Raw genomic sequence first — 25,612 nt, 5'->3', positions numbered from 1 at the left:
GATGACTCTGTGAAGCAGGAAAGAGAAAAGGAGAGGAATCAGCACAGGTTTGATGCAATTTTGGAACTACTGAGCTTAAGGTTCCTATGAGCACCTTGGATCCCTCAAACAGCTCCTATGTAATCACTCAAATCTTTAGTTAAACATATAATTAGGGTAAATTTTACATTATCAAAAACAAATATATATGTTCCAGTGGTAATTCTCACTTCTCTTGAAGTTTCCACTGGCTCCTTGAGACCTGAATTGTCCCACACTGATAAGACCAACTGACTAAAGATACAGCTTAACTCTCATTAAGCCAGTTAGTCTTAGTTTTTAGGCTAAATATAATTATACCATATTACTAGTATCAGGCTACAGTTTATAAAATATTATCTTATTTTTATACTCAAAAAAAAAAAATAAATAAATCGGCTGGGCGAGGTGGCTCACGCCTGTAATCCCAGCACTTTGGGAGGCTGAGGTGGGTGGATCATGAGGTCAAGAGATCAAGACCATTCTGGCCAACATGGTGAAACCTCATCTCTACTAAAATACAAAAATTAGCTGAGCATGGTGGTGGGTGCCTACAGTCCCAGCTACTTGGGAGGCCGAAGCAGGAGAATCGCTTGAACCCAGGAGGCGGAGGTTACGGTCAGCCAAGGTCATGCCACTGCACTCCAGTCTGGCAACAGACCAAGACTCCATCTCAAAATAAATAAATAAATAAATAAATAGTCAAAAAGAAGAAAAAACTTACATATATTGAAATGGGGGAATTATTATTACAATGGGCAATTGCTACTACAAAGATTAGAAGCAATAATTATGAAAATTGAGAGAAATTAATATAATGTGATATTAGGTGGTAAAATAATACAGGATTGTGTTGACAAATACATGGTTACAAGTAAAAATGATTTCTGGATATGAACAAGCATTATAAAGTCTGATTCTTGGTGGGAGAATAAATATTTCCCTCTCTTTTTGATATCCATTAATATTATTAATCATGTGAATTTAACAATGGCTAATGCAGAAAAAAGAACACAGGTCTTCCTCAAATATCTACAAAAATGCATTTAATCAGTTGCTATGTATTGAGTGCCTACTATGTTGCAGAAACTGTCCTAAGTACTGGGGATGCATAACTTAAAAAACAGAAAAATCTCTGCTCTTATACAGCTCCTATTCCAGTTAGGAAAAGAGAGACAAAAATCTCAGTAAAACATACATCTTGCTAAAGGATAATAAATGAAATTTAAAAAAAAATAAGGCAGGAAAAGAGGATAGGAAAGGTGGAGGTAGCATGAGCAAGTGATGGGCACCTCTACCCTGTCTGTATTTACCCACTTAGAGGAGCATTAAGAAGGAGAAGGGCCGAAAACTGAAAAGGTGGGGACTAAAAGGATAATCTATGCAGATGCTGAAATCATCCAAAATTCTGACAGGTCTAATGTTAGAGAATTATAGGTAGCCAGTAGCTAAACCATCAGGCACCAGGATGGGCAGGGGTCTCAGATGACTACAACAAAGGCATGTGGTTAGCAGACAGTATGACAGCTGGGTGTTGGTCAGAACTGTTAGGTGGAAGAGGAGGATGATCTGGAAAGTGACAGGAGTGTGGCAGTCAACTACTCCATTTACAGATTCTAGAATACAAAGTGATTCCATTAATGACAGAAGGTTCCTAGACATCCCCTCTGAGAAAACGTTCAGTCAACATAAAAGTAGTCAAATATTTCTGTATTCTGACTAAAATCACAAATAAATGAAGGAAGGCTTGACCTGTTTTATTTTGTTTTGTTTGAGATGGAGTCTTGCTCTGTTGCCCAGGCTAGAGTGCAATGGCACAATCTCAGCTTACTGCAATCTCTGCCTCCTGGGTTTAAGTGATTCTACTGCCTCAGCCTCTTGAGTAGCCAGGATTACAGTCATTCGCCACCATGCCGGGCTAATTTTTGTATTTTTAGGAAAGATGGGGTTTCGCCACATTGGTGAGGCTAGTCTTGAACTCCTGACCTTGTGATCCGCCCACCTCAGCCTCGCCTCCCAAAGTGCTGGGATCACAGGCATGAGCCACTGCGACTGGCCTGCTTGACCCATCTTAACCCAAGAATAGCAGTGGGCAAAATTTTCTAGGAATCTGTGGAATAAGACACAGGTAATAACTAATTGAAAATTCTCACTAATTTTTCAGCCACACTGACAAACACTATCATGCATTGATGATGTCCTGTTCCCACTCTGAAGCAATCCTCTTGTGTCCAGTCATAGCCTCCTCTGGTTACCATGGCTGCACCAAGGCCCTACAGGGTCTGACCTCACCTACTCGCCAGCTTCATCTTGCTACTGATGTCCTCCTCTAGCATGTTTCAGACATGTCAAAGTTCCACCCACCACTGGCCCTTTACAATAGCCATTCCCTCTGCCTGGATGTCCTTCCCATCCTTTGTACCACACAAAGGTTCTTCCCCTCCAAGGGCTTACATTATAGTGAGGAGAGAGAGTTAAACAAGAAAACAAAATGTGTAAGTGCTGTGAAGGAAAGAAGTAATATGATAGAGTGTAACTGAGGTGGCAGAAGGGAGGAGATTTTTACAAAGGTTCAAATGCAACTCAATGGAGAAAGGACAGTTAAAAAAAAAAAAAACAGGACTGGAACAACTGGATGCCCATATGCTAAAACAAGCAAAAAGAACCTTGATTCATACCTGGTACTATACATAAAAATAACTCAAAATGAAACACTGACCTAAAAACTTCTAGAAGTATAAAATGTTTGTGACTTGGTTTAAGCAAAGACTTTTTAGCTATAACACCAGAAGCACAATCCATTAAAAAAAAAAAAAAGTGATGAACTGGACTTAAATAAAAAATCTTTTGCTCTTCGAAAGATGTAGTTAAGAGACTGAGCTGGGCACAGTGGCTCATGCTTGTAATCCCAGCACTTTGGGAGGCCCAGACAGGCGGATGGCTTGAGTTCAGGAGTTCAAGACCAGCTGGGCAACATGGTGAAACCTCGTCTCTACAAAAAATTTTAAAAATTAGCCAGATGTGGTGGCACACACCTGTAGTCCCAGCTACTCAAGAGGCTGAGGCAAGGGGATCACCTGAGCCGAGAATGTTGAGGCTACAGTGAGCCATAATCATGCCCCTGCTCTCCCTCCAGCCTGGGAGACAGAGGAAGACCATGTCCCAAAAAAAAGAAAAAAGAGACTGAAACAACAAGACAGTCTTTTATCCTTTTATAGAACACCTGTAAATCATCTGCATCTGTCTCATAAAGGACTTATATAATAACAACAAATATACATATATATATATTTAAAATTTATACAACTCAATAATTAGACAATAACCCAGTTAAAAATCGGGAAAAGACTCAACACTTGACCAAAGATATACAGATAGCCAATAAGCACATGACAAGATGCTCAACATCATGAGTCATTAGGGAAATGCAAACTAAAACCTCAGTGAGATATCACTACATACCTATCAGAACGGCTAACAAAAAAAAAGCTAACAATATCAAGTACTGGCAAGGATGCAGAACAACACAGACTCTCATTCATCACTGGTAGGAATATAAACTGGTACTACCACCTTGTAAAACAGTATGACAGTTTCTTTTTTAAGTTAAACTCATATTGACTATACCACTCAGCAATCCTACTCCTATATATTGACCCAAGTGAAATGAAAACATTTGGCTGGGCATGGTGGCTCACACCTGTAATCCCAGCATTTTGGGAGGCCAAGGCAGGTGGATCACTGGAGGTCAGGAGTTTGAGACTGGCCTGGCCAACATGGTGAAAATCCGTCTCTACTAAAAACACAGAAATTAGCCAGGTGTGGTGGTGCACGCCTGTAGTCTCAGCTACTCAGGAGGCTGAGGCAGGAGAATCACTTGAACCCAGGAGGCAGAGGTTGCAGTGAGCCAAAATCAGGCCACTGCACTCCAGTCTGGGCAACAGTGAGACTCCATCTCAAAAGAAAAAAGAAAAGAAAAGCCACTGGGCACAGTAGCTCACGCCTGTAATCCCAGCACTTTGGGAAGCTGAGATGGGTGGATCACATAAGGTCAGGAGTTCAAGACCAGCCCAACTAACATGGAGAAACCCCATCTCTACTAAAAATACAAAAAATTAGCCAGGTGTGGTGGTGCATGCCTGTAATCTCAGCTACTCAGGAAGCTAAGGCAGGAGAACAGCCTGGACCCGAGGCAGAGGTTGCAGTGAGCTGAGATCGTGGCACTGCACTCCAGCCTCAGCAATAAAAGCGAAACTCCATTTCAAAAAAAAGAAAAAAGAAAACTTACATTCACACAAAAACCTGTAAAGGTATATAGTAGTCTCGTTCATAATTGCCAAAAACTGGAAACAGCCCATATGCTCTTAAAATGGAGAAAGGTTGAATAAACTAAATTGTGGCACATCAATACAATGCTATATGACTCAGCGATAAAACATGGATGAATCTCAAAAGTATGTCATTGAGTGAAAGAAGCCAGCACAAAGGCTATGATAATTCCATACAACTGACACTGTGGAAGGCAAAACAATAGGGGCAGAAAAATTGACAGTGGCTAACAGAGGAGGTTAGGATAAGAGGTTGACTACAAACACCACCAGGGCATTTTGGAGGGTTATGGAACTAGTCTATATAGCTGGTGGTCACACAACTGTATGCCTTCACCATAACCCATTGAATCTTATACTAAAAAGGGTAAATTTGTTGTATATAAATTGGACTTGAATTTAAAATGTTAATTCATAAGAGTTTAACAGAATTTTCTGACTAAAATGTAGGAAAATGGGAAAGTATAGCTAACAAAAACGAATCAGAATGTCTGCGGATAAACTAAATAATGTATGTGTATATATATATATATATATATATATATTTTTTTTTTTTTTTTTTTTGAGACGGAATCTCATTCTGTCACCCAGGCTGGAATGCAGTGGCACTATTGGCTCACTGCAACCTCCACCTCCTGGGTTCAAGTGATTATCCTGCCTCAGCCTCCTGAGTACATGGGACTAAAGGCCCGTGCCACCACACTGGACTAATTTTTTGTATTTTTAGTAGAGATGGGGTTTCACCATGTTAGCCAGGAAGGTCTCTTTCTCCTGATCTCGTGATCCATCTGCCTCAGCCTCCCAAAGCGCTGGGATTACAGGTGTGAGCCACTACGCCTGACATATATGTATAATTTTTGTAATCAACAAAATATGCAAATACAAAACAAAATTAAAATATTTTCTCCAACTGTTCAACTTGTAATGCTGTAATAGGTTCTTTGGCCCTCAGAGTTACATGGAAACTATAAATTATAATTCTTTTCTATACAACAGAATCTCTGTTACTATATGACAAGCAGCCTATCTTCTATCAAAACAGAGAGCCCCTAGAAATTCTCTCAATGACCCATGTCACGAAGAAGAGTTAACATGACATCATTATAAATGTAGGTTAAGAAGCTGTTTATAGTAGCAACAGATGCAAAATGCTGCAACATTAAGAACTGCCAAAGCCCAGAATGAGATCTGGGGCAAGGAGGTACAAAGACAACATGGAACAAATGAGATATTTTGTGCAAGCGTGTCTGACAAAGTTGCATCTTACCCAAAAACTGGAGATAACAGTACTCACTCAGCTCATGGGCGGGAGAATAAAATATGATAACACAAGGGACGTACTTGCCATGGTTAATGCACTTCAGCATCTGGTAGCATTTAATTACTGTGGTAAACATAGTTACAGCCACAAAGGACAAGTCCACACAAAAATATATCTTGACTACTTTATTACCTGCAAAAATCTTTAGAGATGGCCTGGGATGGTGGCTCACACCTGTAATCCCAGCACTTTGGGAGGCTGAGGTGGGTGGATCACCTGAGGTCAGGAGTTTGAAACCACCCTGACCAACAAGGTGAAACCCCATCTCTTAAAAAAAAAAAAAACAAAAAAAAAAACAAAACAGATCTTTAGAGATTACTATACCACTAAGAACAAAAATATATCCAAGGAAGTTGAAAATAATAGCTAAAAAGTTCCCTTTCATTAAAAAAAATTTTGCTCTAAGGAAAAATTTAAAGCTGTTTCCTTGATGAATGGTAACTAAGAACTGAAAGGCTACTCATGTTAAGGTTGAGCATATCAACAGTGTAAGACAGTGAATCTTCTTCCTGTCTAAAATGTCTAGCCAGCTCTTCTCCACTAACCCATGCCCATCTCTATCTTTACTACTTAGCACAATATTGAGCTTTTGTAAAAAGCTTTCATTCTGTTTACGTAAAGGTAGTATAAATCATAATCACACAAATAATTTGTATTTTCCAAAAGTTTATATTAGTAAGCTGCATGGATTAAGAATACAGTTTCCACAGAAACAGTATTATAGCCAATCTCCTGAGCAGGTTCCCAAATGCCTCATTTACCCTATAATGTACAGAGTATTTACAGTCTTAGACTGTTTTCAAATCTAGCAGCAGACTAAGAAGGAAGTTGCCCTATTTCTAGAATGGTTAACTACAGATCATGCATTCTCAATGGGGGCAGTACCTGTATTCTCTCTCCCCATAAAGAAAGCAGAAATTGGTTCTTGGGAGGATAAAAATAAATAAATGAATTAACTAATTAATGATTGGTGGCCCTCACCAAAGCTCAATCTTACCTGAAAAATGTTTATACTTTAGTACTGGATTCCTCCAGTTAGGGAGAACTTGGGCTAATCAATTTAATAAAAATTAAATCTGTTATTAATTACATTTTCTTTAAATTTAATTTTTCTCCTAAGAGGGCAATAATGAAAAAAAAAGGTTGAGAAAAACTGTTCTAGATAAACCTTGAAACAGGCAAAGTTTAGATTTAGTCTTTTCCCACCTCCTTTTTACAGCCCTCCCCTCCCCTGATTCCCCACCCAAATTACCCAAAATCAAAACTACCCATGTGTGTTCACCCCTAGGGAAACTCTGACTTCCTTGATTCCCAGGATCTCACTAGGTGTTAGGAAAGTCACCCACTGACTAACCTGACTGGGGGTATCTATACTTGTATAAAAGGACAAAAGGACTTTCTATAAAGTAGATTTCATGCAGTGTAAATGGGAAAAAAGATCTTACAATTATGCTGGAGATAAGGAAAAGTGCAATGTCTGTTTCCGAAGCCCTGACTCAGGTTGAGCAGAACTAGTCACTAAGTTTAGTTGACAGTTGTCAATAGGAACATTTCTCATCTACACACATTAGTCAACCATTCCTCTTTTTTTTTTTTTTTTTTTTTTTTGAGATGGAGTTTCACTCTTGTTGCCCAGGCTGGATGTTGTGAACTGAACACGAGCCCGGGAATCTCGTCCAGCGAGAGGGTCCCAAACCTGGAAGAGAGCGCACGCCGGAAAAAAAGGAGATAGAAAAGGCGAGGTCTGGAGGGCTACATGCGCTGTGCTCATGCAGCAATTTTATTTCTGCAATGTGTTTCATTATATACTTTTCTGAAGTTAAAGTTGTTTACACCAGATTAACGTACTTAAGTTACAGTAAGCAAGTTACGCCCAGTAAGTAAGTTAAGCTCAGTAAGTAGGCTATGCCCAGTAAGTAGGTTACTTCCAGTAAGTAGGTTACGCCCAATAGGTCAAAGTAAGTAAGTTACAGTCACGCCCTGTAACACAGGTCCAAAGTGAACACAATCAAGCAATAAACCATAAGAAGCCGAAAGTAGACACAATGCCTCCCAAGTCCTCATATCCATAAAGTAATGTCTGTTAATTATTTAGAATAACATAGTCCCTCTCTTGGATCCTGCTTTCCCTCAGCTCGACTCCCCCAACCGGGGATCTGTGTTTGGGCTCAAGCTCACCGTATGGTGAGGCCCATTTCCCAGGGGCCTCACGTGGGAGCGATCCCCACAGATCCCTCAATTCCCCCTTCTGTTTTAGATGCAACTCAAAAAGCTTGAGCCACAATTGTTGAAGGGAGGAGAACATAAGGGAAAGAGTACCGGGAGAAGGAAATTGTCATGAGTCCAAATTCCTTGTAAATGGGCCTTAACAAGAGGCCACTGTCATTTAGTGTCATTATAAGGAATATTAGTCACCAAGAATAGTAACAGTTTGTTCCCAAGCATTAAGTTTTTCATCAATTTTCTTACCAATATCCATTTGAGTTCCCATCATCATACCAAGGTCCAGAAACGTTAAGGAACCCCAAAACCTTCAGGCGTTTGATCATCTCATCCGTGGTGATCTTGTCAGTGATCTCTTTTACACCAGGAGGGTAAGCGACCTTCCCGTCGGCACTCACAATGCCACAGAGGGCAGTGGCAGGCTTGGGCTGTGCGGTGAAGTCCATCCTGGGGGACAACTTTTCGTTCACAGTCCTCTACCGGCCTCTCCTCCTCATGCGGGCGGAAGGTGCATCGAGCGCTTGGGTCTCTGTCAGGTGGTTGCGCCGCCCTCCCTCGTGGGGTTGCACACAAAGTGGCTCTGCGGGTCCCGCCGCCACCAAATTCTCGAGGGCCGCCGCTGCTGACTTCTCTCTGGCCAGGCTGGGGCCGCCGTCGCCTTCGCTGACTTACTTCCTGCCGAGCTGGGGCGGCCGTCTCTGCTGACTTCTCTCTGGCCAGCCCGGGGAGCAGCGCTAGGGCTGGCGGTGCTGAGGAGCAGCCACCACAGGAGGAGACGCGAGGTGAGTGAGCGCTGGGCCTGCCCGCCTGCACCTCGCGCCGACCTGTGTAGCCTCCTCAGACCTGGACGCCCCTCCCAGTGGCGCGCACTTGGCAGTCCGTGTCCCGGGAGCCGGCACCTTGCACACACACCGGCCAGTCACGCGAGTGGCACAAGAGCACGCGAGAGCACTGCACGCTCCTTGCTCCCTCAGTTTTAAGTTTAATCTCAGAATCCACAACCCACAGACAAAGCTCGCGCACTATGTGCACAAATTCCTCAACAGTTTTAATGTCACGGCCATGTGACTTAATCATATGTTGCAAAAGCTGTCCAATTTATGCTCTTTAGATTCTATTTGCCTCATGTTTTACTCCAGATGAAAAGGTTATTCACTCACTCACTCTGCAGCTTCACCTCTATAGTTTGTAGGCGTCACGGTTGTCCCTCGTTTCCAGGTCCCACGTTCGGGCGCCAGCTGTTGTGAACTGACTCACCCCACGTTGGGCGCCAGCTGTTGCAAACTGAACGCGAGCCCGGGAATCTCATCCAGCGAGAGGGTCCCAAACCTGGAAGAGAGCGCACGCCGGAAAAAAAGGAGATAGAAAAGGCGAGGTCTGGAGGGCTACATGCGCTGTGCTCATGCAGCAATTTTATTTCTGCAATGTGTTTCATTATATACTTTTCTGAAGTTAAAGTTGTTTACACCAGATTAACGTACTTAAGTTACAGTAAGCAAGTTACGCCCAGTAAGTAAGTTAAGCTCAGTAAGTAGGCTATGCCCAGTAAGTAGGTTACTTCCAGTAAGTAGGTTACGCCCAATAGGTCAAGGTAAGTAAGTTACAGTCACGCCCTGTAACACAGGTCCAAAGTCAACACAATCAAGCAATAAACCATAAGAAGCCGAAAGTAGACACAATGCCTCCCAAGTCCTCATATCCATAAAGTAATGTCTGTTAATTATTTAGAATAACATAGTCCCTCTCTTGGATCCTGCTTTCCCTCAGCTCGACTCCCCCAACCAGGGATCTGTGTCTGGGCTCAAGCTCACTGCATGGCGAGGCCCATTTCCCAGGGGCCTCACGTGGGAGCGATCCCCATAGATCCCTCAGCTGGAGTGTGCAGTGGCACAATCTCTGCTCACTGCAACCTCTGCCTCCCATGTTCAAGTGATTCTCCTGCCTCAGCCTCCCAAGTAGCTGGAATTACAGGCACATGCTATAATGCCCGGCTAATTTTTGTATTTTTAGTAGAGAAGGGGTTTCACCATGTTGGCCAGGTTGGTCTCGAACTCCTGACCTCAGGTGATCCACCCACCCTGGCCTCCCAAAGTGCTGGGATTACAGGTGTGAGCCACCATGCCCAGCCAAACCATTTCTCTTAAAACAAAGGTCCTTTATAACAAAGGCAGGTTTTTATTTTAATTTTCAAAAATCATCAGAGTAATTCTGGCCTAATTTAGAGCTCAAAGTGATATTCCTGCCAAATAGTATATATGCAGCTAAGGAAAAATTTCACCATGCACAGCTTTTATTTGTCCACGAAGAAACTGGGATACAGACCACTCACAAAACATTCAAGGTATCTATCAATATACTCCCTACCTAATAGTTCACAATTTATTAACTCTTTCTATGTAACATTCACTCTAAGACAATAGGACTTTCTTGCTATCCCCATAAAAATGGACCACACAGAGGGCAGGATGAACTTGATCTGATTCTAAAGGGAGGAACATGAAGGAAATCAGAGAAAATAGCCATACTTCTACCTTATTTTTGGTAAGCTCCTTGGTCATGTGATCCTAAGCTGGTGAAGTTAGTGTAGAGGAGCTGGGGAACCCATCCTACTTGGCACAGACCTATTTACTAAAAGTAATACCAACAAAGTATAAGTGCTATATCCCAAGCTACTAAATCAGGATATTTGTTTTTATCATATTTAACATCAGAATTTAAAATATTTGTAGTAGACACAAATTCTACAAAGTGTTAAATTCTCTAAATAAAGCACTATCTAAATCAACTTTCCATATATAATCAGAAGAAAATGTAAGAATTAAAGTTCTCATTACAAAAACTTTCAGCATCAAGCATTTTATACTAGAAATGCTCAAAATCTAAAGCAGAGACAAATTAAGATTAACATGGTTGAAAACAAGGGTCCAATATGTATTCTTGAAGAGAGGACTCTATCCTGTAGTAGATTATAAAAATTTAAGAGCATCTTTCTCCTTCTCTCCCACACACCAAAATATATCAATCAATCAATCAGTCCAAAGAGAGTTTGGGACCACATTATAATGAGAATCAGTCTGGAAATATCTGAAAAGCATGACACTATCAGTGTTACAGCCTAGAGAAGTTGGGGTTTCATTAGAACATACAGGTAGATGAACAAAAAGCTCCTGGCTGGTTGCAATCATTTAAAATTTATTCATTTAACATTCAGCAAGAATAAAATTGTCCAAGATAATGTACTTTCCATACAAAAAATAATCAACACCTGTCCTCAAAGATATATGAGTATGGCATGGAGGATGCTAAGAATAACACAAGTTGCTCTTCCTGAAGACAGAACATTTAATTAAGGATGAAAAAATGCAGAGCTTACTAGATAATTAACAATGCAAAAACATAAATTAGGAGGTACTGCAAGGTAGCATATGACCAAATGCCAAATAAGCAGTATCTCTGGTGATGGGGGCTGGGGTTCTCTGGGAAAGCTTCAGAGGAAGTGGCATGGGAACTGAGTCTTTCATTATACTACAACGCTCATAGGATCTCCAGATGAAGAGATGGGAATATCCAAAGGCGCGGAGGTTGTAATTACCAGGACATGAAAGAAAATTAAGAATCACAACTTCCAAGACAGAAAGTAAAACAAATGAGGGAAGCCTCTGAGATACAAAAATTATCCTCACTGAAGAATATCTGAGGAGGAAAGAGAAAAAAAGGGTTCAGAAGCATTGTAGCTAAAAAACAGGAAATGACAAACTCAGACAGGAATTGCAAAAATTTAGACACTACGTAAAAAAAAGGTAAGGATAACTGAAAAAGTGGAAGATTATGGCTGTGTTCCTCGGGACAGGAAAAGGCAGTCAGTGGACTGTACTCAACACTACTTTAAGATCCACTATCTCAGTCAGCACTAAGTAATTATACAGTCAGGATCACCCAAATCATAGAACAGATGCAATTCCTAATAAGGGTCATGGTGGAGATAATGGCAGAGACAATATGGCACAAAGCAGGTATCATGATCACCAGCTGTGATTCCTTGGGCAAGACGCTAAACTTCCCTGAGTTTTAATAGCCCCTTCTATTAAAAAAAAAAAAAAAAAAAAAAAAGTCTGAAAAGGGCCAGGTGGCTCACGCCTATAATCACAGCACAGCAGGAGGATGAGGTGGGTGGATCACCTGAGGTTGGGAGTTCAAGGCCACCCTGACCAATGTGGAGAAACCCTGTCTCTATTAAAAATACAAAAGAAATTATTCTGGTGCATGCCTGTAATCCTAGCTACTCAAGAGGTGAGGCAGGAAAATCACTTGAACCCAGGAGGCAGAGGTTGCAGTGAGCCAAGATCGCCCCACTGCACTCCAGCCTGGGCAACAAGAGTAAAACTCTATCTCAAAAAAGAAAGATCTGAAAATCTGTTCAGAGTATCAAATGAGGCTGGGCACAGTGGCTTACACCTGTAAAAACAGAACTTTGGGAGGCCAAGGTGGGCATATCACCAGGTCAGTAGATGGAGACTACCCTGGCTAACACAGTGAAACCCATCTCTACTAAAAATACAAAAAATTAGGCAGGGGTTGTGGCATGCACCTGTAGTCCTAGCTACTCGGGAGGCTGAGGCAGGAGAATCACCTGAACCCTAATAAAATCGTAAATAAAACATCAAAATCTGTGGAACAAAACTAAAACTGTGCTTAGAGGAAAATTCATTTATTTCTTCATCACCTAGAATTAACATACAGCATAGTTTACCCTTGTGAATATACTCAGTCATTTTTTATTTTTCAAGCCAAGTCTCTGATACAATATGCATAGACTTTGATCTTTAATTTATGCCATGTTATAGAACTATTGCTGCAGTCAGTTATATTTAAATTAAAGAATTACCAGGCAAAAAAAATACCATATATTAGAATGGAGAAAATTTCAAATCAAGCATCCAAGCTCCTCCTTCGAGAATGTAGAACAGAAAAAAGGCAAAATAAACCCAAAGCAAGCAAAGTAGAAGAGGAAATAGAGAAGGAAATAATTCTTAAGCACAAAGATCAGAAGTCAATGATATTGAAAACAAAAACAATAGAAGTCAATGAAATGAAAAGCTGGTTCTTTAAAAAGATGGATTAAATTGACAAACTACTAGCAAGATTGACAAAAGCAGACACACAAATTACTAGTATCATGAATGAAACAGAGATATCACTACAGATCCTGAAGACTTCGAAAGGATAATAAGGGAATACTATAGTCAACCCTATTCACATCAATTTGACAACCTGGAAGGAATGAATCAATTCCTCAAAAACCACAAATTACCACAACTCACCCAGCAAGAAATAATATAAACAGCCTGGTAACTACTGAGGAAATTTGAATTTGCAACTTTAAAACTCCCAAAACATAAATTTTCAAGCCCAGATAATTTCATTCAAGAATCCTGACAAGTATTTAAAGAATTAACACCAATTCTACACAATCTCTTTCAGGAAATGTAAAAGGAGGCTGGGCGTGGAAGCTCACACTTGTAATCCCAAAAATTTGTGAGGCCGAGGTGGGAGGATCACCTGAGGTCTCCAGTTCGAGATCAGCCTGACCAACATGGAGAAACCCCATCCCTATAAACAATACAAAATTAGCCAGGAGTGGTGGCACATGCCTGTAATCCCAGCTACTCGGGAGGCTGAGGCAGGAGAATCACTTGAACCCAGGAGGCAGAGGATGCAGTGAGCCGAGATTGCACCACTGTACTCCAGCCTGGGCAACAAGAGTGAAACTCTATCCAAAAATAAAAGAAAAGAAAAGAAAATGGAAAAGGGAACACTTATTCCCAATACATTTTATGAAGCTAGCATTACTCTGATACCAAGACAAAGATAGTACATAAAACCTACAGAACACAAGTCCCGTGAACTTGATAAAAAGCATCTATAAAAAAACTACTGCTATGATGAAAGACAGAATGCAGTTCCCCAACATCAGAAATAAAGCAAAGAGGTCTGCTCTTACCACCATTATTGAACATAGTACTAGAATCTAGACAATACAACACACAACACAAGAAGGCTGAAAATAAAAGGCAGACAGATAAAGGAAGAAATAAAATTGTTCTTATTTGTGAATAATATGACTGTCCATGGGGAAAATCCCAAGGAATTTAAAGAAATCCCAACTCCTAAAATAAATGAATTTAGCAAAGTCACAGCATACAAGATAAAATAGAAAAATCAACTATTTCTATATACTAACAAAGAATTTTGTGAATAATGAAATTAAAAAATAGTATCTGTAACAAATATTCAAAAAATTAAGTACCTAGGTGTAAATCTAACAAAATATACACAGGAGTTATATGCTGATGACTGCCTAATGACAATAAAAGAAATCAAAGAATTAGCCAGGTGCAGTGGCAGGCACCTGTAATCCCAGCTACTTGTGAGGCTGAGGCAGGAGAATCGCTTGAACCTGGGGAAGTGAAGGTTGCAGTGAGCTGAGATTGTGCCATTGTACTCCAGCCTGGGCGACAGAGTAAGGCTTTCTCAAAAATAAATAAATAAATAAATGAAAATGAAAATAAATCAAAGAATATATTAAAAAATGAAAAGAAATATTATGTAGATGAGTTGGAAGATTCAACATAGTAAAGCTATCAATTCTCCCTAAATTGATAAACAGATTTAATGTAATTCTTCTCAAAATCCCAGCAAAATTCATTTTTTTTTTTTTTTGAGACAGAGTTTTGCTCTTGTTGCCCAGGCTGGAGTGCAATGGCACAATCTTGGCTCACCGCAACCTCTGCCTCCAGGGTTCAGCGATTCTCCTGCCTCAGCCTCCCAAGTAGCTGGGATTACAGGCATGCGCTGTTATGCTCAGCTAGTTTTGTATTTTTAGTAGAGATGGAGTTTCTCCATGTTGGTTAGGCTGGTCTCATACTCCCCACCTCAGGTTATCCGCCCACCAACCTCCCAAAGTGCTGGGATTACAGGTGTGAGCCACAGCATCCAGCCAGATAAGATGATTCTAAAACATATAGAAAGTTCACAGAATTAGAATAGCTAAAACTTTGTAGGGGGAGAAATAAAATGAGAGAAATCAATCTACCTTACTTCAGACTTACACAGCTACAGGAATCAAGACTGTGTGCTAATAGAGAACCAAGAAATAGACTAAAACAGACTCACACAAATATGCTCAACTGACTTTTGACAAAAGTGCATCAACAATTCAATAAAGGAGGGGCAGCCTATTCAACAAATGGTGCTGGAGCAACTGGACATCCACAGGCCAAAAAGTTGCCCTCAATCTAAATCTGACACCTAACAAAAAAATTAACTCAAAATGGGTCATGACTTAAATGTAAAACAAACTATAAAACTTTAGAAAAAAAATAAGAGAAAATCTTCAGGATCCAAAGTTAGGCAGAGTTCTTGACACCAAAAGCACAATCTATAAGAGGAAAAAATGATCAATTTCAACAAAATTTAAACTTTTGCTTTGCAAAAGATCCTCTTAGAAGATGAAAAGATAAACTACAGACTGAGAGAAAACAAAACCTGAGAAAGGACTAGAATCTAGCATACCTAAAAAAGCAACAGAAAAAAAAATCTAGAAAACAGGCAATACGTTGGAAGGCTGAGATGGGAGGATTGCTTGAGCCCAGGAGTTTGAGACCAGCCTGGGCAACATGGTCACACCCCTGCCTCTACAAAAATACAAAATTAGCCAGGCGTGGTGGTATGTACCTATAGACCTAGCTACTTGGGGTGGCTGAGATGGGAGGATCTCTTGAGCCCAGGAGGTCCAGGCTGAGGCTGCAGTGAGCCATGCTGGCACCACTGCACTGTAGCGTGGGTGACAACATGAGAAATGCAAGTTAAAATTACCATGATGTGTCACTATACATCTATAAGAATGGCATTAAAAATAGGAACAACACCAAATGCTGGTGAGAATGTGCAGAAACTGGATTTCTCATACTCTTCTAGTGGGGACAGAAAACAATACGGCCATTCTGGGAAAGTTTGGCAGTTTCTTATAAAACTAACCATGCAACTACCATATGACCCAACAATTGTATTCTTGGGCATCTAGCTCAGAGAACTAAAGACTTATGCTTACATTATGAGTTACTGTACATGAATGTTCATAGCAGCTTTAGTCCCAACAGACAAAAACTGAAAACAACCTAGATGTCCTGTGGCACAATCATACCATGGAATACTACCTCAGCAAACTAGATACATGCAACAACCTGAATGAATCTCCAGAACTTTGCGGAGTAAAAAAAAATTCAATCTAAAAAGGTTACTAACTGGGTGATTCCGTTATATTAAGTCTTGGAATGACAAAATTATAGGAATAAAAAACGAATTACTGATTATCTGGGGTTAAGGAGGAGGTGGGGCAGCAAAGAAGTGAGTGTGGTTATAAAAAGGCAACATGGGATCCTCCTGGTTCTGGGAACACCCTTTATCTTCACTGTACCAATCAATGACAATGGTATTGTTAATTACGCGGGACTCACCAAGTGCCGCGGGACTCACCAAGTGCCGCGCCACCTCGGAGGACGCCATACCAATACCATACCTGGCTGTGGTATTGTACTATGGGTTTGCCAGATATTGAAGAAAGCTGGGTAAAGGGTACAGGATTCTCACTATACTGTATTATTTCTTACAACTGTACAGAATATACAATTAATGAAAAATAAAATTTAATTCGAAAATGAGTAGTTAGCCTCAAAGCAAATTAAGTACAATTAAAAAGAAATCTAACATCACCTAAAAGAAGTTCTCTCTTCTGTTCAAGTGTGTTTGGATACAATCTCTACAAATCAGTTTATAAAACACATCTTCCTCACCAACACCCCTCAATTTTCCCCCACTCACATGCACACAAACACAGCAACTGAGACAAGGTGGTCCAGACAGAAAAACTGAGATTTTTTTTTAAATACACGATAGAATAAAGAGAGGGAGAAAAATCCTTGTCCAGGCTCTATAAAACAAACAAACGGTGTCATTTTGGACAGATCCACTACTCTCTCAGCCTACAGTCTGAACTGTTTCTACAATTTAAACTTCTCCGGTAGGAGGCTGCTTAGTGAGGTAGTTCACAAACTTTTTGGTCTCCAGTCTCCAAAGAGCTTCTGTTTACATAGTTTACAACCAATGATGTTTATAGTATCAGAAATTAAAAGGGAGGATTTGTTTTTAAGAATACACAAAGACATACTCCATCGGCCCTCCAAACGGTGGTGAGATCATTCCACATCACGTAGCCTTTGGAAAACTCAATGTACACGACCTTGGTACTATTATGAAAATAGCTGTAAACAAACTTTGAAAACCGCTGGCTTACTAGCAAGCAAGATAAATATACAAAGGTAACTGGTAAGGTTCAAAACACTGAACAAACGCATTGTTTGAGTACAAAAGTGTCACGGCGGGAAAAAAAAAAAGGTTCAAAATCGTAATAGAGGAAAACTTGGACGATCACACCGTCTGGTAAAACCGGAGAGCTTCTGAAAAGCCAGGGAAGCCGGGCTTTCTCCTACGGCCAGGAAGGCGCGGAAATGCTCACAGCTGTGAAAGATGACCGCTACTGAATCCGCCCGCACTGCGCCTTCAATACCGTTATAGCCCTGAGAGACCCACAATCACCGTTACGGATTTAACTTTTGGCAAAGACCGGGAAGCAGTGCAAGAAGTCCCCCAACATCCCGACGCTGGCGCCGCGCCCCTCAAGTCGGGATCCGACCGCGCCCAGGCTCCGCAGAGGATCCTCTCCCGCCCAACGCGCCCAGCCGCCGCGGAAGCCGGGCGGGCGGGGCCCGAGGGGGCGCGGGTCCCAATCCTCGACTGGACGAAGCGACCCGCGGGCCGGGGAAGTTCCGCGGGGGCCGGGGAGCGCAGGACAGGGGCCCCGGCTTCAGCGGGACTCACCAAGTGCCGCGCCACTTCGGAGGATGCCATGGTCGAGGGCGGGGGTGAGGCGAAGCGGCGGTGTCAGCCCGGCCCCGAGCTGCTGGTCTTGGCGACGGCGGCGGGAAAGCGGGAGGGCTGCACTAACGGGAGGGGCGCGGGGCACGGGGTGGGACCGCCTCGTAGACAGTGAAGGGACAAGGGCGGGGCCGAGAAGGCGGCCTCCGGAGGCGGGAGACGGGAAGAGGGGACGCGGGGCGGGGTCGGGGCGGAGGCCCTATAGAACACGCTGAGCGCTTGGCGAGCGCGAAGCAAGCCCCTCGCAGGGACTGCCCTAGACGCCTCAGAGGACTGAGCGTCAGTATGGGGGCGGGCAGAAGGAGAGCCGCGACTCCAGAAAGAGGGCACGAGGAATGAAAGCGGAGACTGCAGAGCAGTGATTGCGGCCCTGAAAGGCCGGAAGTGGGCGGACCCTAGAGCGGGACCGCCTAGGTGGGTGTGGCCGAGACCGCGAGGAGCGGATGTGGGCGTGGCCTGGTGGCGTGGGCGCGGGGTGGGGGTGCGGGGGGCGTGTCCGCTCGGGCGCGGCCCAGTGAGGCGGTGGCCGAATCCTCTGGCCGCAGACGCGGAGGCGGGTGACCAGCTAAGCCCGCTAGACTCCATCGCTGTCGGGAGCCAGCCTCTGAGAGCCCGCTGCGATGGGACCGGGCTGAGCGTCCCGCTGGCGGGGCAACAGCGCGGTCCAGGATGGAGGGGTCGGCGGAGCGGGGCCCGAAGGCGGACCCGGGCCCAGAGGCGGCGCTGGGCCCCGAGGCGGTGCTGCGCTTCCTGGCGGAGCGCGGGGGCCGGGCCCGGCATGCGGAGCTGGTGCAGCACTTCAAGGACGCCTTAGGCGGCGAACCCGAGCAGCGTGCCCGCGCCCGCGCGCGCTTCAAGGAGCTAGTGAACGCAGTGGCCACTGTGCGCGTTGATCCCGCCGACGGCGCCAAGTACGTGCACCTCAAGAAGAGGTTCTGTGCGGGGCTGCCCGCGCCAGCCGGGGACCCACCACGAATCCAGGTGACCGCCGAGCCTGAGGCCCCAGACAGCCCGGCCGGGCCGGAGGTGCGCGATCTGCTCCTCGACACAGCGGTCCCGGAGGCGCACCCCGGACGGGGCCTCGAGCCGGGCGAGGGGGAGCCCCCAGCCGCTGCGCACAGGCCGCCCCTGAGCGCCGGGGCTCCCGGGAAGAACTCGCGGCGCGACGTGCAGCCCCTACTCTGGACGCCGGCCGCGGGGCCCGGCGAGGACCTGGAGTCCCCGCCCCATGGCTGCGAGGAGGCGGACAGGGGCAGCTCCCTTGCGGGGGCCATCGCGCCGAGGCCGGCCCGCCAGAATTTCCGCGACCTGATGATGGGCAGCTCCCCGCAGCTTAAGAGGAGCGTGGGTCCCGGGGGCAGCAGCCCGGGCAACTTCTCCGGGGGAGTACGCAGCAGAGGCGGGGGCGACTCAGACAGCGCATCGGTGGCCTCTTCAGTGGAGGAGGAGAGCAGCGGCGGGGGCTCCGTGACGCTGGACCCCCTGGAGCACGCCTGGATGCTCTCTGCCTCCGATGGCAAGTGGGACAGCTTGGAGGGCTTGCTCACCTGTGATCCCAGCCTGCTGTTCAAACGGGACTTCATTACTGGCTTCACCTGCCTGCATTGGGCGGCCAAGCACGGAAGGCAGGAGCTTCTAGCTATGCTAGTCAACTTCGCCAACAAGCACCAGCTGCCGGTGAACATCAACGCCAGGACGAGCGGGGGTTACACCGCCCTGCACTTGGCAGCCATGCACGGGAACATAGAGGTGGTGAAGCTGCTGGTGGGGGCCTACGACGCCGATGTGGAAATCAGGGATTACAGTGGGAAAAAGGCCTCCCAGTACCTGAGTCAGAGCATCGCGGAGGAGATCAAGAACCTGGTGGGAGCTCTGGAGGAGGAAGACGGGGAAAGCGCCGCGGGCAGCGGCGGTGGGCGCTGGCGGCTTTCAAAGGTGCTTCCCTCGCACCTCATCACCTACAAATTCTCACACCCCTTAGAAGATGGAGGAGACCATCACCACCACCATCACCACTCGGCTGAGGGGTGCGTCGGAGGCAAAGCCAAGGATCCAGGGCGCAAAGCCTCGGGCAGCTCTAGTGGACGTATAAAACCCAGACTCAACAAAATCCGCTTCAGAACCCAGATTGTCCACACCACACTCTCTTTCAGGGACCCAGAACAGCCACTGGAGGATGTCGAGGATGAGGAGGAAGTAGAGGAGGAGCGATCTGTTAAAGGCCGCTCCTCCTCCTTCAAATTGAGACCAAAGTCCAATATATTTGGGTAAAAATGGTTTCTTTTAGAAAATGCAAAGATTTATTTGTCTTCAGAAATTCAATAGTAGGTGATGTAAGTAAATGAGACTAGAAATACAATGTAAATTATGCATTCTTACTTGAGGGATTGGAATGGATGGGGCGGAGTTAGCTAGCCTTCTGGGGAAAGTGAATTTCTTTTTAAGAGATTCATTATACCTTGACCTGTGCCTCTTCTCTGCCCTGGAGTCCGTTTCTGGAGACTAGAAATGGACCTAAATTGGGGAAACAGAATGAATGAATGAGAGTTCCTTTAACCATTCCTGGATGCCTGCAAAGTAAGGAATTGTGCACTTTTATGTATCTGATTTTATAAGGGGTTACTCTTTCAAGAGCAAAAAAAACGCAAATTGTAATGAAACTGGTAGTATTTCTAAGTGTGAAAACAACTTACTGCCCCCCCTTTTTTTTTTTCTTCACTAATTTGCTTTTTAAGGTACTACTGAAGGTTCGATCGGAGTTGAAATGCAAAAATACTAATTTGTGAATAAAATGAGAATTCCCTTTGTATTCTATGTGTATTGTAAGTCACAGTTCAATTATTTTTTTTTAAAGCAATTTCAGTTTTAATCACTGAACTAAAGAAACAGGCAACATTCACTTCTGTGGTATGGTTTCCACCGAACTATCTCTAACACCACTATTAAGGTACACCAGTGTTAAGGTACACTAATAACGGCACAAAACTTTATTTAAGGAAGATAGCACTTAGCAACCTATGGTACTTTTAAATAAAATGCTGCCTCTTGTTCTGATTCTCACTAACTTGTATTACTATTCTAAAAGCTTGAATTTGCTGGGGCTTCTGAGGATCATATAACTGTTGTTCTATTTGGCATAACCCTATTTAATGGTACTTAGAGCTGAATTACCTACAAACTGTTTCTGGTTTCAATAATTAGCACAAATTGGCCTGAATATTAGTGAGCCCATGTTTCTGTGAAGTAATTATTAAACAACTTAATGATTCTCACATAAGATACACTTTATTTTAATACATTAGTAGTCTGTATGACTTGAAGCAATGTTGCATATGTTTAAAATGCTGAACTTAATTTTCCAACCTTTTCTTGACAATTAGATACCTGTTCTAGTTACTGAAAATCTGGGTAGGAAATCTATCCGGTTAATGGCACTTTATAAAAGGGAATAGAGAAGAGATGGCACTGTTTCTATATTTAAATGCTGCTGGCTATTAAATTCCTTTGTATGTAAATGAAAAATACCATTCATTAAAGATTTATTTAAGTGTGGTTCTTAATTATATTTCATTCATTTATATTAGAGTAAATGGCTTCGTAATTACTTCGTAAATGTTAAAATTTAACCCACAAGCATATTAAATCTGTTTAAGATTAGAAACCATTTTTGAGAGGGACTAATTTAAGCAAAGACTTCTCCTTTAGTCTTTGGGTCGTGTAATCGCAGAAACCTACGTACCTACAGCCTACAGGATAAGGGAGTTCACAGCCTGCATGATGAATGAACACATGTGTGAACTGCACAGAGCAGTTCATAGAAATTTGTAACAAGTTTGTGACATCTCTGTCTAGATGGTCATTGAATTTGTATAAAGATGGATATGGTGTCTCGCACCTGTAATCCCAGCACTTTTGGGGGCTGAGGCAGGTAGATCATTTGAGGCCAGGAGTTCAAGACCAGTCTGGCCAACATGGTAAAAACCCATCTCTACTAAAAATACAAAAATCAGCCAGGCATGGTAGCGCACTCCTGTAGTCCCAGCTACTCAGGAGGCTGAGGCTTAAAAATCACTTAAAACCAGGAGGTGGAGGTTGCGGTGAGCCAAGATCATGCCACTGCACCCCACCCTGGGCAACAGTGAGACTCTTGTCTCAAAAAAATAATAATAAATGAAAATACAAAATATATAAACTATCCGTTTGTGTGCCCTTTGTAGGATTTTGGATATGAACTGAACTGTGTACATTTGAGAAGCACTTTTATGCATATACGTGGGTGAAAAACCAATCTAATTTTGTATAAATAGGCTCCTGGAAGGAGAAAAGCAGTCATTGTTCTAAATCTATACATACTGCCTGTATCTAGTGCAGAAAAAGTTATAACGTCCTGTTGAGGAATCTTAAATTTCATAGACCTGTAAAGCTATAGTAACTCTAAAGAATAGATGCAGGCCGGGTGTGGTGGCTCACACCTGCAATCCTAGCACTTTGGGAGGCTGAGGTGGGTGGATCACCTGAGGTCAGGAGTTGAAGACCAGCCTGGCCATCATGGTGAAACCCATCTTTTAAAAAAAAAAAAAGAAAGAATAGATGCTTAATTGGCTGGTCACCGTGGCTCACGCCTATAATCCTAGCACTTTAGGAGGCTGAGGTGGGCAGATCACCTGCGGTCGGGGGTTCAAGATCAGCCTGACCAACCAACATGGAGAAACCCAGTCTCTACTAAAAATACAAAATTAGCCTGGTGGCGAATGCCTGTAATTCCAGTTACTCCAGAGCCTGAGGCAGGAGAATTGCTTGAAATTAGGAGGCAGAGGTTGCAGTGAGCCAAGATCCTGCCATTGCACTCCAACCTGGGCACCAACAGCAAAACACCATCTCAAAACAACAACAAAATAATAGGTGCTTCAGAACCATCAGAAGTTTCTGGTGAACAGTCATTATTAATCTCTTAAATGTATATGTTGGTTACTAATTACATAAAATCTATAATTTGCTAGGTCTTTAGAGAGTGAGTCAATATGTCATTTACCATGGTTTTCCCCCCTAAAGGCTTTAACTTTTCGATAAAACTATTTTAAATTTTCAAAAACCCATTCCTGAGGGGAACTACTTCTAGCATTCCTGTCATGATGTGCTTGTGTACAGTAAGTAGCATTTTTGGCTACTTAACTCTATATTCCTCTTATTTTTCAGTTTCCAGTCAAGATTATCAAAAGCAAATGATTGATATAATTTGATGTTCATAGAGTTGTGCTTACCTTTAATGGAAAAATATATGTCAGATACTTAGATGTTTATTGATATGACACTATGGTTAAAAAATCCAAGTATATCCATATGTTTCTTAAAAGGTACACTTGAAACTAGTGAGTGTCACATTTGTCTTTACTTTCATGATATGTAAAATGCAACTCAATTATATAACATGAATATCTGGTACTAGTTTTTTCATGCCTGAAATCTTGGAGTCTAGGTTGCCTTGTCTATTGTGTTTTTAAATAAGTGATATTTGGGAGATTGTAAAATCTGTAAAGTTTGTTTTGTCAAAATAAAATGTTTAAAGAATTTTTCTCTGAATTGCCTAAATTTCTGTCTCCCTTTAGGCTTTTTACATATACTGTGTTTTTCAGTTCACAGAATGCTTTTTGAAGTTTCAGTTTATTTGACTTTTTTCCTATCCCTTAAGATTATGAGACATATACTCCTCACTTACAGATAAGAAAATGAAGGTTAGTGGTTGTTCAGGTTGTCACATAGTAAACGGCTGTTAGTAAGATCTTAAGAGTCAGTGCTTTCTCACAATGTTATCTTTTCTGCACATTGAACTGCCACATTTTTAGCAAAACTCCTATAGTTTGGCACCAGTGATGGAGGAATCAACTTGGAGAGAAGGTAATACCTCTACCACTACCTAGAAAAAAGCTGTATGCCGGGCCCGGTGGCTCAAGCCTGTAATCCCGGCACTTTGGGAGGCCAAGGCGGGTGGATCACGAGGTCAAGAGATCGAGACCATCCTGGTCAACATGGTGAAACCCCATCTCTATTAAAATACAAAAAATTAGCTGGGCATGGTGGCAAGTGCCTGTAATCCCAGCTACTCGGGAGGCTGAGGCAGGAGAATTGCCTGAACCCAGGAGGCGGGGGTTGCAGTGAGCCGAGATCGCGCCATTGCACTTCAGCCTGGGTAACGAACGAGTGAAACTCCATCTCAAAAAAAAAAAAAAAAAGCTGTATAGATTGTACACACACTATCTGCCATAAACCCTCCCTACCCAGGGCTGACTTCGAGATGTGTAGGAATACCGTTTTTCATTTCTCAACCTCTGTCAAGCTTTGAGAGTTAATGAATTAATTTCCTCATCAAGGCTGCCTGTGATCTGTATTTTTAGCAAAATTCAACTCTAGAATGGCAAAGGGATGTGGTACTCCTTGGAGTAATTGCCCACTATTGCTCTTTCTGGGAGCTCCTGCTATGATGGCTGCTGGGGTTTTTGTTGTTTTATGACAACCTATAAAATATTTTTCAGGGTAACTGAAAGACTAGATAAGTATTTTCTTTTTCTTTTTTTTTTTTTTTTGAGACTGAGTTTCACTCTTGTTACCCAGGCTGGAGTGCAATGGCGCGATCTCGGCTCACCGCAACCTCCGCCTCCTGGGTTCAGGCAATTCTCCTGCCTCAGCCTCCCGAGTAGCTGGGATTACAGGCACTTGCCACCATGCCCAGCTAATTTTTTGTATCTTTTTTTTTTTTTTTTTTTTTTTGAGACGGAGTTTCGCTCTTGTTACCCAGGCTGGAGTGCAATGGCGATTTTTTGTATCTTTAGTAGAGACGGGGTTTCACCATTTTGACCGGGATGGTCTCGATCTCTTGACCTCGTGATCCACCCGCCACGGCCTTCCAAAGTGCTGGGATTACAGGCTTGAGCCACCTCGCCCGGCCGTATTTTGTTTTTCTAGAATGACTTCTTTCCTTAGAAATACATGTTTTGGTTGGGCGTGGTGGCTCACGCCTATAATCCCAGCACGTTGGGAGGCTGAGGTGGGCAGATCAAGAGGGCAGGAGTTCGAGACCAGCCTGACCAACATGGCGAAACCCCATCTCTACTAAAAATACAAAATTATCTGGGCATGGGCGCACGCCTGTAATCCCAGCTACTCAGGAGGCTGAGGCAGGAGAATCGCTTGAACCCAGGAGATGGAGGTTGCAGTAAGCCAAGATCGCACCATTACCCTCCAGCCTGGGCAACAAGAGCAAAACTGTCTCAAAAAAATAAAGTACATGTCTTAAAATGATTTATTAAGCAGTTACAGATATTTTTTAAAATTTCCTAGTGAAAATTATTTTTATTTTGCCAAATCAAATAGTATTTTGGAGGATTTATTTTTTTTTTTGAGGTGGAGTCTTGTTCTGTTACAAGGCAGGAGTACAGTGGCACAATCTCAGCTCACTGCAACCTCTTCCTCCTGGGTTCAAGCAATTCCCCTGTCTCAGCCTCCCAGCTAGCTGGGACTACACGCGTGCACCACCACGCGCAGCTAATTTTTGTATTTTTAGTAGAGATGGGGTTTCACCATGTTGGCCAAGATGGTCTCAATATACTGACCTCACGATCTGCCCGCCTCGGCCTCCCAAAGTGCTGAGATTACAGGCATGAGCCACTGCACCCGGCCTGGAGTTTCTTACATGGTTAATTCCAGAATTAAATACTTGGAATTTGCTGTAAAC

The 25,612-nt window shown here is 43.2% G+C and overlaps 2 protein-coding genes across 18 annotated transcripts in view; one reads left to right on the top strand and one right to left on the bottom strand.

Moving 5' to 3' along the window:
• Positions 1-18,220, bottom strand: part of SEPTIN10 (septin 10) — a 79,704-nt gene extending 61,484 nt beyond the window's left edge. For 6 of the 17 annotated variants that reach the window (XM_035271863.3, XM_002757488.7, XM_054244678.2 and 3 more), the window contains exon 1: positions 17,827-18,220. In XM_035271863.3, the coding sequence (XP_035127754.1) occupies positions 17,827-17,856 (30 nt within the window). In that variant the 5' untranslated portion in view covers positions 17,857-18,220. Of the gene's footprint in view, positions 1-8,136; positions 9,220-10,421; positions 10,519-17,544; positions 17,717-17,826 lie in introns of those variants that run through there. The other 11 variants (XM_078348878.1, XM_078348881.1, XM_078348879.1 and 8 more) reach the window with 7 other exon arrangements.
• Positions 18,221-18,424: 204 nt separating this feature from the next.
• On the top strand, positions 18,425-23,451 carry SOWAHC (sosondowah ankyrin repeat domain family member C). Its single transcript, XM_008980255.5, has one exon. It carries the CDS (start codon positions 18,553-18,555, stop codon positions 20,152-20,154), a length of 1,602 nt encoding a protein of 533 aa, XP_008978503.3. The 5' UTR covers positions 18,425-18,552; the 3' UTR covers positions 20,155-23,451.
• Positions 23,452-25,612: the final 2,161 nt, after the last annotated feature.

This window comes from Callithrix jacchus, chromosome 14, assembly GCF_049354715.1.
Source record: "Callithrix jacchus isolate 240 chromosome 14, calJac240_pri, whole genome shotgun sequence".
Taxonomy (NCBI): domain Eukaryota; kingdom Metazoa; phylum Chordata; class Mammalia; order Primates; family Cebidae; genus Callithrix; species Callithrix jacchus.
Note: the sequence above shows the minus strand (reverse complement) of the source record. Positions and strands in the feature narration are given on the sequence as shown.

Coding starts and splice junctions, on each gene's coding strand:
- SOWAHC (XM_008980255.5), top strand. CDS start 18,553: ATGGAGGGGTCGGCGGAGCGGGGCCCGAAGGCGGACCCGGGCCCAGAG.